Below are 13,348 nucleotides of genomic sequence, written 5' to 3' on the forward strand. Positions count from 1 at the left end.
AACAATACACTACACTACACCGCACTAAACTAAACTAAACTACAAACAAAATAAAAAGGAAAGGAAAGGGAATAGGACTCTAAAATATATCACCACAATCTTTCAAGTCATGATTTTTTCTCCTTGCCCAGTATTTTCCTGTATATTTCCAATATTTGGTTTTTGTGATAGGATGAGTTTCCTTAACGAACCACTGTGGATGGTATTCAATGTTCTTTTCATCTCTCTTTTTGCGTGCTGCTCTTTGCTTGTCCTCTACCCTCGATTTCTCATCACCGGCATCGTCATAACGTCCATCTTCCATAGCTCTCTGATCTGGTCTGAAACGTGTATCTGTTGGGGCTAACCATGGCAGCAAATGTGGTTGTGGGGCATTCAAAGTTATCGCAAAAGGGGTCAAATTGAATGGCTCCTCGGGACGGTCATTTGCCTTCCATATCAAGAATTTTGTCCCGTCGTTTGTTGGCCCATTCCCTACCGATGCCGCGGTTTTGGTCTTCTCCAGCGAGAGATCACTATTTTTCACTACCTTCTTAGCAAACATAGCCTCATTCCAATGACCTCCCAGTATCCATGTTTTCTGTTTCTTCTTGTTGTAGACTTCACCTGTGATTTCATATGCTCCTGATGACCTCCAACCTCTTGCTTTGAAATACAGCTTGCAGTGATCACCCGTTGTATGATTGACAACATTAACCTCACCATGGTTATCAACCTGGGGGTTACCAACAAGAATACCTATAACTGTATTGTTTGGCTTCTTCCAAGTATACAACTCTTCTTTGTCATTATTATCAGGACGCAGGCTAATGTTCCATAGACCCAAATGCTTAACATTGAAAGATCTACCATTGAATTTCGTATCAACGAACGACTCACCCCAGAAATCCCATCTTGGCGATTCTGTCCATGTCGCAGAGATAGGTGGATGATGAGAAACTTGCTCAGTGAAAAATCTGTATTGTTTGTCTGGTCGAGCATATTCAAATGTTTCGCCCAAGAGTGGGTTAAAGGGTTTTGCAACTCTCTTGGTGGTAGAGGCGTACAAAGATGCTGTAAAGGCGGCCACATATAGAGTTCTCAAAGACGAGTCCTCAAACGTTGCAGCTTGATCCAAAAGTTCAGAATATTCCAAATCTTCTGCGACTCTTTGCAGAAGAGATGTAGGTTCATTGAAAGTAACAGGTAATGTCATTCTTGTCATATCTTTACCCACCATGGACTTCAAAACAGCCCAAAGACTAATTTTGGGTCGTTCATCCTTATCCATGGATAGTCTTTTTCTTACACCATCTTCATAACCAAGATAGGACCCCTCACTGAGTAAATATTCTTCTTTTCTCTTTTGCACTGTGGTGACTGCAACAATATTTCTATCAGCGGTAAATGAGGATGCTACCTCTTTGGTTTTCTCCATTATTTGACTTTCCTTGTCTTTTTCTATGACATCCTTCGATGATTGTTCACTTTCTTTTTCCTCTTCCGCCGCTAAAATATCTTGTTTTCCTAAGTTTTGGCTTGTTTTTTCGTCCTTTATTTCTGTTTTCCCGTCTTCGTCCTCGAGATGTTGGCTTTCGTTAGCCGCTCTATTTGGAACGAGAGGAGCAGCATGCGTGGGAGCTGCTACCATTGAGGTTTCCGGATGAGCCTCTGTTAATTCTGCCACCTCATCAGCTAATTCTTCAGCATCATAAAATTCATCGGCATCATTCGCTTCATCTTCTTCCTTTGTAGCACTAATGAATTTTGCAATTTGACCTAGTGTACTTGCAGTTGTATTCGATTCTCGTTCTTCGTCAAATTGCAAGTGTTCTTTTTTATTAACGGGGGTCTGTGATTCCAGCAGTTTATTATGGAGAATCTTTTTTAAACTTCTTCTTTCCTTATCAATCGAAGCCAGACGTTCGGTTTTGCTAGATAGCTCAATCTCTAGCTCCTTGACAGACTGTATCCAAACATTGTTGACATCGCCTTGTTTAGAAACCATGCCTACCAGTCTTTTGTCTCTTTTAGAAATCAAATTTCTCAATTCGGCAAAGATAGTTGATGTATTGATAAGACTTCTTTTTACTGTAAGCCAAACTTCGGGGCTCGGCTCCTCTTGATCAACTAATTCAATCAAAGAACTCAACTCAATACTGATTGCCTGTTCATACATGTCAAGTTTCTCTTTGTAGGGCCCATATTGTACTTTTATGTATTCTTCATCACGATCAAAGTTTATTCCAAGATCTTCCTCGTCGTCATCTGAATTTGCTTCGTCGCCTTCAAAATTAGCAATAAAGTTATTGTCACTTAAAGAAGTGGTGGATCCTGCTGCTGTGTTGACTTGGCTCATATTAACGCTATTATTGTTTGTATTATTACTGCTATTTGGAGCCTTATCCACAGGGCTTGTTACGCCTGAAGCACTTCGGATACTTCTATTACTTTTTGAGGTGTTATTACTGTAAATCCTTTGCAATGCAGAACCTGTGTGAACTGCCACAGGAGTTTTACTACCGTCCAATCGATTTTCAATCATTTTACTGACAAAGCGCTTACCTGATTCAGTTAAATTATCGTTCAATTGAATTTCGTTAGATGCAACAGATAGGTTATTGCTTGGTCTCCGGTACAGACTGGTAGAGGAAGGTTGAATCGATTCCTTACGCAAAGCGTGTTGATGGCCCTGCGAGACTTCAGGAGGAGAGCTTTGTGTTTTGGAATGCGATATAAGGGCCGGTGATTTGTTTTTTATAGCTAACGATGGTGGCACAGCTTTTTTTCTCTTTAACATCTCTTTGTCTTTGGCGAACCTGACAGCGCTTTGAATTTCACTGACCCATCTAGTAGTTTCGACAGGATGATTGCCCTTTAATCGCCATCTGGTAGTACCATTAACACCACCCAGCAACTCGAAGTTCAATTTCTCTGAAGAATCAATATGTAAACGACAAGCGGAAACTTTCAAGGTACCACGAGGTTTATCAGTATGCGATTGGTCTTTGTAATATGACAGATTTCCGTCGCCAGTCAAAATAAACCAACGCAATTTGTAACCATGCGCAAAATTCGTCCACTTTTTTAAAAACCCCTTATATGTTGGAGGCTTGATTAATGAAACGTTTTCGTGAACAGATCGTTCTTTCAAATTTTTTTCAAGCAGACTCTTCAATTTAAGTTCAGGAGTAACCTTAACATTGTTAGAGGATTTAGCAGGTAATTTTACGTTTTTCACTAAATCCAAGGGCGATCTTCCTTTTGCGTCCTTAATTCTTGCTTCTGCACCATTTTCTAGCAACCATTGACACATGTCAATGTCCTTTTTTTCAGAGTATTCATATAATAATGTCTTGCCAGTTTCGGGATCTATTCCATTAATATCTAACATATTCAAATTTCTTGGACTTTTCCAAATCAAATCCAGTTTCGTAAAGTCTCTGCTCTCTATGGCAGCTCTTAAAGAATTAACCGTTTCCACAAAATATTCGTCTCTTTTCAACTGCATCATTTGCGCTACATTCAAATCTTTGCACATATATATAGGTTGCAAGTTAGCGTTATTCTTGATACAATCATTAATAGATTTCTGGCTAAGAAGGAAGCTAATTACATCAGAACGGGATTGAGCAGCAGCTAGATGCAACGGTGTATTGCCGTTTTCATCCTGATAGTTCAAATCTAAGCAAATTTTACCGCTAGTTTTACCCGCCCTTTCGTCTTCATCAGCCTGGTCTACCCAGTGGGCAACAATTTCCTTAATAAGGAGAATAGGAGCTACTTGGACAGCGTAGTGTAGCAACAAATTAAGAACTTGTTGCACAGATGGGTCATCTCTGGGCTGAAATTCGCTATCAACAAGAGTCTCCAACAGCTTAAAGTTCCCCTGGCCCAATGCTTCCAATAGCTTTACTCTAAGCAATGGTTTACTTACCTGGTTTGAACCTTCGACAATAGACTGTTCTTCACTAGACATATCTTGAAGTTCTTGGTTAGATGGTTGTGATTATGATTGATTATGCTTATTAATGAAATTTACCAACAGAAAAGTTTTTTGGAGTACTGATGGGCTTTCACTCTTATAAAAAATAAAGCAATCTCCGATAAAAGATTATATATGAAGATCAGAACAAAATATTTTGCACTTCAAAACAAAACAACTCTAAAACAATCAGGATTCCGTTCCAACTTTCTTCCCCCGTTGCTGCACTTCTTTTATTTTGGCAAGCGGTTCAACTAGAAGGTAAGCTTGAATCAATTTTCATGTCGTTCCTCCTTTGATCCTCGCTCCCAAAAGGGGGAGGGAAGGGGCCTTGTTAGACCGGTCCAGCAGGAGCGAAAAAGACCCTGAGACTCTCTGCCAAGAATAGAAAAGAATAAAAGCGGCTGGTGAGTTTGGTTCGCATATAATGGGAATAGAGTGTCTAGATTTTCACTCTTAATCCATAGTCAACATCGTCTGTCTTGTTTGCGAAGAGGGAACGCACCATTGCATTCGTTCGCCTGTTGTATTATAATGTATCTAGGTGTATATGTATAATTCTTATAGTCGATGTTGTATAAAACCCCGCTTTCTAGCTTAATTTTTAATCAAAAGATCAAGCTACGTGGGGTACAATTTCCGGAATATCATGGAGTTACTTTAAAGTAACCTTGGCATGTAGGTGCGATGTACATAATCAGCGTCAGTGAGTAATAGCATTGGATGAGTTCTTCACCCAGAAACATTAACATCGAAACAGCCGTATCCGGACAACAAGAAGTCTAGAGCTTCGGCCTGATGTTGTGAATAATGTGCAGACTCATCTGGACTTTGCTTAGAAATAGGTCCATCACTGGGTATTCTTGATTCTTTCTGGAAGATACGATCCATGACTAGTAGTGCTTTCTCCATTAAAGACGCAAATCTATGCGTTTGCCTATGTTTGGAAGATACAACGATGGATATAGATTCTTCACGAATAACATAACCAATCCCAAACCCATTAGCAGTCACGGGGCCAAAGCCAAAGCTTTTTAAACAAGGATTACCACAATTTGAAGTACTTAGGATATTTGTATTCAGAATACTCCAGGAGTTATCATGATATAATGGTGGTAACGGTAGTATGCCTTTGAACCATTCATTCCAGACACAGTACATTGCATACAAATGACGGTCTTGACCCAATCCCATGGAGCATTCTTTTGTAATCCGAGAATGTTCCTTACACGATTGATGAAGTAATTCAATTCTCCGTCTATCTGTTAGAGTCTTATCAAACAAAGACTTAACAAACATTTTACATTGCGGGGTGACTGTCCTGATGGCCTCAGTTCTGCCATTTTGAAAAGCCTTTGTCATAGCAGGTTCATAAGTGGTCTCGAGTTTACCATACAGTGCATAGTATGCGATTTGGAATATCTGTTGCGTGAAGGCATCTGGCGAGCATTTGAAAACCGATTTTATGTGTCTGGCCCCATATTTTCCAAAATTTAAGGTGACAAATTCATACTGGGAAATCAAATCTGATATTCTTGTTTCTGCAAAATGCAAAGAGCTTAGTAGAAAATTATCAACGGTCCATTCAAGTCTTCTTGGGATTGTGATTAGGTTAGCGGTTGACTTGAATAGCGAGCTATCCTTAGTGTCATCAAAGATATCTAGAACATTGGGAGTAACGCCCCTTGCAAAACTTAGGATAGAATCTGTATAAATATCAGAAGCTAACCTTAGAACTGTATGACCATCAACCCCGGTATGCTCGAAATTTATGCCTGCTTTCCCATCTTTCGTAACTATCAGTTGCAATTTGTCATACCAACGATTTAAGCAAGTGCCATGCTGCAAACTTAACGTAATCGGCATGCTACTATTATGTAACAATTTGGAGCTCAAATCGACATTCGAAGTGCCGCATAGCATTGACTTCACCAGCTCATCTTCTTGTCCCTCTTCAAATGACACATCATCTAGGCATATCACGAATAAGGCACTTTCAATTAACTTCAAATTCCTGCAATTAGTTGACTCTGGATCCTTAGATATGTAATCTCTTACTTTTGCCCACGATCTTCTACTTTCTGTAGTGAAAAGACCAAATGGAAAGGGTCTATTATCGTTCTGTGGGTGATTGTGGTGGCGACGATGATGCTTGTAGGCTTCTTCATAGTCGTTAATAATTGAGTACAAATTCCATTCTAATTCCACAGATGTTGAAAAAATAGGCGAATTGTCAATATCCAGTACATCAAACCAATAGAATTGGGATTTATACACGATTATGACGTGATGGGAAGTAGGGTCTGTCTGTAAATGGCACGACTCTTGGCCTGTACTAGGTGGTATTCTACTTGATCCGAACAACTTATCATATTGATCCATAGATAATGGAATCTCACCATGAATGGTATCAGGCTTTAGTGTCCTACAACGGATGCTTTTAACGAACTTTAACATCGAGGTGACCAGTTTGGCACATCTTTTAATCTGCAAAGTATGCTCCCCATATGGAGCAGATTCCGAATGGAAGGTGTGATTATTAATTATGGGGTCATCTTCCAATTTGAAGAAGGGATTAACATTTAGCACTACTGAGGCGTCGTATGTCAGATAAGAATCATACCAAAATTGTTCGATATACGAAGAATGTGGAGTTTCTTTGGCGATTTGTGAGTCATATTCCAGCAGTTTATTATGTAAAGTTTCCATTAGCTTTAAATTCGTCGGCGATAAGACGGTCGATCTCGTCCTTTCATTTTGCAAAGCATCCTGTAATGGCTCGACCCTGTCCAAAAATCTTTGCAATGTATCCTTCAAAGGTGGAATAGGCAATCTTTTCATAGCTGGTACATCTTGCGTTTGTGCCTTCAAAGCCATGTTGTTCTTTTATGTTCTGAGTTGACTGGTCCCAGCATCGATTTCGTTATAGAGATGGACTTACTTCTTGAGAAAGATAAAGTTATACAGATTTATAGATAGACTAAATGTGTGAAAAATTCCGTGGAGTTTGAAAGCGCAGGGTATTAGTGACTAAGAGAGTCATCTCCTCGATGACTATTTCGTTGCTTTCTCGAGGGAAAAAAAGCAGGACGAGAAAGCATGACACTACGCTCCTTCGAACACTAGCACGCAAGGTATCTCGAACCCACCATTATATAAGGATGAAACTACCTACGACGAGTATATGAATATAGGTATGTCATTCTTTTTTCTCTTTCCAATACTTGGTATACATAACGTACATGCACAAACTGACAAAAAAGATGCGTAATAGACACGACAATTCATACGTTGTGTTTCCTTGATTCTCTAAAAATGAACTCCAATGCAGCAATTTGGGCACAACTCATTCCGATAATCAATAAGATACCATAAATGGAAAACATCACAATTCTGCGCTCCGTTGAACAAACTGTGTGATGGTTTCTGGTATTTCTAGTCTTGTAATGTTGTACATTACGTTCTAGAACGTGGAGCTGCCTTTCTATGGTATCTATTGAATTTTCCAGGGTATCTTGCAAGGGATCGATCTTGGAGTCTCTTAGGTTCCTCTGCGCTTTTCTTACCTTGCGCCTTTCATTTCGAACATCATCTTGGCGCTCGCATGTGTACTTAATGTCTAGATCTACAATCTTGTCATGTGCCTTACCACCGTAGAAGCAGAAGGAATATTCTCCCTTATGTTGGCCCACAAACGACCATTCTCCTTGACGTTCACCAGACCTCTCAATTATTGGCTTGTTCTTGTCGTCTGGGGCATATATTTCGTAATTCACATCAAAGTCATTGCTCTCTCCCTGTTGCACTGCAAAATAATACGAGATTGAACAGTCTATATCCGGAGTAAGTGTGTATAGACATTCTTTTTGACCCTTCTTCAGCTGGAATGTCAATGGTGATGCTTTAGCGAAAAACTGCGTCAAGAAAAGCAAGTGAAACAGAAACACACACAAACTAGACATACTGTGATAGCTCTCCGACCCAATCTGCAATGCTCGCCTTCAGTAGGTAATACAGATAGCTATTGATATCTGCTAGAGTATTCCCACTTCAACTTCCTTTATTGCCAAAGGATGGTGGAAACGCGTTTTGCCAAAAGAACGGAAAATCAGAGACGCGTGGAATCTTCAATTACTTTTGATTTCACCTTGTTGTTGCTGTTGTTATAAGCGAGATGAGCCTGCTGGCAATGCATGATAGAAGAAGGAAGGACTGTGATACTAGGCGACATTACTAGCGGTGAAACTGTACACTTTATTGCTTAGTAATGTGTGTATTTGGACATTTATATATAAATGCTTGTCTTTTTAGCTTAGGAATTGATATGCAGCCGTGAGGGCAAGAAGAAGGAACAACTTGGGGAACAAGATTTGTGTAGATATAAATGTTGTATATAGAAGCGGCTTTTGGTGGTAGTAGCATTAGTCTCTTGAACCTCAGGTATTTAGTAAGCACTTGCTCCCAGTTAGCTCGAGAATTGCGTCTTCTTTGCTGTGAGGGCGTCTTCTTGAACGGCATCAATTCAGTGGGCAGAAGAATACTTAACATTTCCGCCCAAATTTTACACAAGAGCAACCATTGAAAAAGATCTCTCAGTAAGGCTAGCAGGGAACAACACACTGTGGCGAGACTGTGATAGACTGCCGTGCTGCTACCTACGTTGGTTGGAGGACTAAACACGCAATTTCAGAGTAAAGAAGCCAACCATAATGGCAAGTAAGGTTGAAAAGATCGATAATATACCTGCCGAGATCAGGGAGGAGATGTCCCAGCTGTACAGCGATCTACCAGGCATAGACAGGGAATATAAGCTTATAGATAAAATTGGCGAGGGTACGTTTTCATCAGTGTATAAAGCCCAAGATATCACTGGGAAAATAACAAAAAAATTTGCATCCCATTTCTGGAATTATGGTTCGAATTACGTTGCTTTGAAGAAAATATACGTGACTTCGTCGCCACAGAGAATTTATAATGAACTCAATCTTCTATACATAATGACAGGCTCTTCGAGAGTGGCCCCTCTATGCGACGCGAAGAGGGTACGAGATCAAGTCATTGCTGTTTTGCCATACTATCCTCACGAGGAGTTCAGAACTTTTTATAGAGATCTACCAATCAAAGGTATAAAGAAGTACACTTGGGAGTTATTAAGAGCACTAAAGTTTGTCCATTCAAAGGGAATCATTCATAGAGATATCAAGCCTACAAATTTCTTATTCAATTTAGAATTGGGACGTGGTGTGCTGGTCGATTTTGGCCTAGCTGAAGTGCAGATGGATTACAAAGGCATGATCTCTAGCCAGAACGATTACGATAATTACGCAAGCACGAATCATGATGGTGGATATTCAATGAGAAATCATGAACAATTCTGTCCATGTATAATGCGTAATCAATACTCGTCAAACTCGCATAACCAAACACCCCCCATGGTCACTATTCAAAACGGAAAAGTGGTTCATTTGAATAACGTGAACGGAGTGGATCTAACTAAGGGTTATCCTAAGAACGAAACTCGTAGAATCAAAAGAGCCAATCGAGCAGGGACCCGTGGGTTTCGCGCACCGGAAGTATTGATGAAGTGCGGTGCTCAAACAACAAAGATTGACGTATGGTCCGTTGGTGTTATTCTTTTGAGTCTTTTAGGTAGAAGATTCCCGATGTTTCAAAGTTTAGACGACGCAGACTCGTTACTTGAACTCTGTACAATTTTTGGTTGGAAAGAACTGAGAAAATGCGCGGCTTTGCATGGGTTGGGCTTTGAAGCTAGTGGGCTAGTTTGGGATAAACAAAATGGATATCCAAATGGATTGAAGGAATTCGTTTATGAATTGCTCAATAAAGAATGCACAGTAGGTACTTTTCCCGAGTATAGTGTCGCTTTTGAAACATTTGGATTTCTCCAACAAGAATTGCTCGATAGGATGTCTATTGAACCTCAATTACCTGATTCTAAAGCGAGCATGGATGCCGTTGATGCATATGAGTTAAAAAAATATCAAGAAGAAATTTGGTCTGACCACTATTGGTGTTTTCAAGTTCTGGAACAATGCTTCGAGATGGATCCTCAAAAACGTAGCTCAGCGGAAGATTTATTAAAGAATCCATTTTTTAATGAGCTAAATGAAAACGCATATTTACAGGATGGCGATAGTACCGACGAAGATGACGTAGTCAGTTCTAGTGAGGGAGATTTGCTCGATAAAGATGTCCTATTAATTTCCGAATAGCAAAAATAGAAAACTATTGTAGGCTCGAATTAAACTTCATAAGACCATTCCTCTTTCACGAGGAAGTTTTGGTACTTATATATTTGCATAGAAAAAAAGTTAAATAAAATACCATAAAGTAGCGTAGTTAGCATAACTGACTATATTTACTTGATACTGACTAGCACCAAAAGTACATGTGTTAGAAGGTAATCATAAAAATGTATATGAATGAATGGTAATTCATTGAAATTGTGATCTTTCTACTTGCAAATCAAAGGATCAGAAGACAAATGGGATTAAGAAGGCCCTTCTTGTATGGTACTTTTTGTTTTTCTTTTGAGCCCATGCGTACATTTGGGCTGTTGAAACAGTCAAGAAAAAAACAGCAAATAGATTGAACTTGAAGACGAAAGTGAACCAAATCCAAGACCAGACTTCGAAGGTATAGTTAGGAGCGACGAAAAGATTGAAAATACCTTGGTTTAATGGGACACGAACCTTAGGATTACCATGCTTCTTTTGGTAATCACCCCATAAACGCAATTTGATATGACAGTATAAGTTCCACAATTCGGAAACGACGAAAAGACTAATCAATGTACTCAAATCGTCCAACTTCAGATATGAATAATATTTGAACAACTTAGCATTGCCAAATGGGAACCCGTAACCAAAGTAGCCGAATGAAATGATACCACTTAGAACCCAGTAATGGAAACAATTCTTAAACAAGTTAAAGATTGGCATAGTAGCTAAAGAAAACTGGTGTATGAATAAAGTTTCAAACAGTCTCTTACCATAATGTGCTACAATCAAAGAATAAGCGACCCTATTTAAAAAGGGATTATACTCAGAACTACTACTATGCCATCTCTCTACAACCTTAGGGATTGTAGATAGATAGTAAAAAAGTGAGTGAATCAAAACTGGGCCCAGGTATTCACAGAAGAAAACTAATCTCCATGAGATCTGGGGACCCAAATCCTTGATGAAAAATTCCATTGAATCATTAGCCTCCTCTTGAAAAAAGGTATCTGAAATAACAGGAACCTGCTTAGATTCCTTCTTATAGGTCAATCTTATTCTATACTTGCTGATGTTTCTATTGTTTGCAGAGATTCGCTTTAAAACATCATCTAGGGTAGGCTTTCCTGATAGATCGATTTCAGTGTCCTTCAAACCTTTGGAGCGACTCTTAATAGTAGCGGGCATTCTCGAATTGAATTTAGTACTCCTCTCGTTTTCAAACACACCAATAGCAACTGAAGACCCTGGCCCACTCAATTATCCAGTCTATTACTTTCTACTGTTCACTTTCCTCCAGGGCCCTCTCACCTAGGGGCCGTGTCCTTGACACTTTGCGTATGAAACGATATGGAAATTATATTTTTCAAAAATTTTTTTTTCAAATTTTTTTTCTTTTTCTTGAAAAATTTTTCAAATTGGAAAGCTCATCTCTCTTAAATGTATAATACTTTCTTTCTCTAACTCTTGAAAAAATTTATATACGGTCAAGAAGTTTTTCCTACATCGGTATACTACTGTTACATAAAGTTATTCTCCTAGAAAACTATTAGATTATCATCCACTCGATATATCTAAGTTACCTATTATTTTTAATAACTTCGATCAAAAACACTCAAATCAATTAAACAGTAATGTCATTCAGACCAGGTAGTAGAGGTGGTTCCCGCGGTGGTTCCCGTGGTGGTTTCGGTGATAGAGGTGGCAGAGGTGGCTCCAGAGGTGGCTTCGGTGGTAGAGGTGGTTCCCGTGGTGGCTTCGGTGGTGACAGAGGCGGCAGAGGTGGCTTCGGTGGTAGAGGTGGTAGAGGTGGTTCTCGTGGTGGCTTCGGTGGTGATAGAGGCGGCAGAGGTGGCTTCGGCGGTAGAGGCGGCAGAGGTGGCGCCCGTGGTGGTGCTGCCGGTGGTGCCCGTGGTGGTGCCAAGGTTGTTATCGAACCTCACAGACATGCTGGTGTCTACATTGCCAGAGGTAAAGAAGATTTGTTAGTTACCAAGAACATGGCCCCAGGTGAATCTGTTTACGGTGAAAAGAGAGTTTCCGTTGAAGAACCATCCAAGGAAGATGGTGTTCCACCAACCAAGGTCGAATACCGTGTTTGGAATCCTTTCAGATCCAAGTTGGCTGCCGGTATTATGGGTGGTTTGGACGAATTATTCATTACCCCAGGTAAGAAGGTTCTATATCTAGGTGCTGCTTCCGGTACTTCTGTTTCTCACGTTTCGGATGTTGTTGGCCCAGAAGGTGTTGTCTATGCTGTCGAATTTTCTCACAGACCAGGTAGAGAATTGATCTCTATGGCTAAGAAGAGACCTAACATTATTCCAATTATTGAAGATGCTAGACACCCACAAAAATACAGAATGTTGATTGGTATGGTTGACTGTGTCTTCGCAGATGTTGCCCAACCTGATCAAGCTCGTATTATCGCATTGAACTCTCATATGTTCTTGAAGGACCAAGGTGGTGTTGTTATTTCTATTAAGGCTAACTGTATTGACTCTACTGTTGATGCTGAAACTGTTTTCGCTAGAGAAGTCCAAAAGTTACGTGAAGAACGTATCAAGCCATTAGAACAATTGACTTTGGAACCATACGAAAGAGACCATTGTATCGTCGTTGGTAGATATATGAGAAGTGGTTTGAAGAAATAAGCTGAGTAAAGGAAATTAGTCAAAAAGGTTTCCAGTAGTTTATTCAATTACTAGCAAGATTATTGTTTCGTTTATATATATTTCCCCATTCAGTTTCACTTCCTATTTGAAATTTTTGTAACCCTCGACTTTGTAAAATAGATATTACTAAATTCTTTTAGAGAACAAAAGTATTGTACGTACTCACCATAAAAATATAACATGAATTTATAAGACTATGTTATTGCTTTTTCAGAGCAGTCAAGTAGAGTAAATGTACGAAGTGGCACTCTTTTTGAGACCTTAAACCCGTTAATTATCCCAGCGAGTTGGCCTAGATTCAAAAACCTACTCGATGAACAGTCCGAAACACCCTTTTGGAACTTAAAGCTCAACCGTAATTCCGTGATGTATAGATGCATAAAGAATTTCTTCTGGTTAACAAGGAAATGTTGTGAAGAAAATGGTATATTAAACGGCAAGATTATCTTAAAGTAACGAACGACACGCCA

At 39.6% G+C, this 13,348-nt stretch overlaps 6 protein-coding genes across 6 annotated transcripts; 2 read left to right on the forward strand and 4 right to left on the reverse strand.

Annotated features, from left to right (window-relative positions):
* Positions 1 to 79: 79 nt before the first annotated feature.
* Positions 80 to 3,958, reverse strand: OSH2 (oxysterol-binding protein related protein OSH2; the record flags this gene model as incomplete). Its single annotated transcript, XM_018364248.1, has 1 exon — positions 80 to 3,958. The coding sequence occupies one exon, from the start codon at positions 3,956 to 3,958 to the stop codon at positions 80 to 82; it is 3,879 nt and encodes a 1,292-aa protein (XP_018223049.1).
* A 738-nt stretch (positions 3,959 to 4,696) lies between these two features.
* On the reverse strand, positions 4,697 to 6,841 carry YAT1 (carnitine O-acetyltransferase YAT1; the record flags this gene model as incomplete). The annotated part of the gene is made up of 1 exon (XM_018364249.1): positions 4,697 to 6,841. One exon carries the CDS (start codon positions 6,839 to 6,841, stop codon positions 4,697 to 4,699), a length of 2,145 nt encoding a protein of 714 aa, XP_018223050.1.
* Positions 6,842 to 7,248: 407 nt separating this feature from the next.
* On the reverse strand, positions 7,249 to 7,926 carry ERP3 (Erp3p; the record flags this gene model as incomplete). The annotated part of the gene is made up of 1 exon (XM_018364250.1): positions 7,249 to 7,926. The coding sequence occupies one exon, from the start codon at positions 7,924 to 7,926 to the stop codon at positions 7,249 to 7,251; it is 678 nt and encodes a 225-aa protein (XP_018223051.1).
* A 747-nt stretch (positions 7,927 to 8,673) lies between these two features.
* On the forward strand, positions 8,674 to 10,197 carry CDC7 (serine/threonine protein kinase CDC7; the record flags this gene model as incomplete). Its single annotated transcript, XM_018364251.1, has 1 exon — positions 8,674 to 10,197. The coding sequence occupies one exon, from the start codon at positions 8,674 to 8,676 to the stop codon at positions 10,195 to 10,197; it is 1,524 nt and encodes a 507-aa protein (XP_018223052.1).
* Positions 10,198 to 10,458: 261 nt separating this feature from the next.
* Positions 10,459 to 11,391, reverse strand: TSC13 (trans-2-enoyl-CoA reductase (NADPH) TSC13; the record flags this gene model as incomplete). The annotated part of the gene is made up of 1 exon (XM_018364252.1): positions 10,459 to 11,391. The coding sequence occupies one exon, from the start codon at positions 11,389 to 11,391 to the stop codon at positions 10,459 to 10,461; it is 933 nt and encodes a 310-aa protein (XP_018223053.1).
* A 446-nt stretch (positions 11,392 to 11,837) lies between these two features.
* NOP1 (rRNA methyltransferase NOP1) lies at positions 11,838 to 12,857 on the forward strand (the record flags this gene model as incomplete). Its single annotated transcript, XM_018364253.1, has 1 exon — positions 11,838 to 12,857. One exon carries the CDS (start codon positions 11,838 to 11,840, stop codon positions 12,855 to 12,857), a length of 1,020 nt encoding a protein of 339 aa, XP_018223054.1.
* Positions 12,858 to 13,348: the final 491 nt, after the last annotated feature.

Source organism: Saccharomyces eubayanus, chromosome IV, assembly GCF_001298625.1.
Source record: "Saccharomyces eubayanus strain FM1318 chromosome IV, whole genome shotgun sequence".
Taxonomy (NCBI): Eukaryota; Fungi; Ascomycota; class Saccharomycetes; order Saccharomycetales; family Saccharomycetaceae; genus Saccharomyces; species Saccharomyces eubayanus.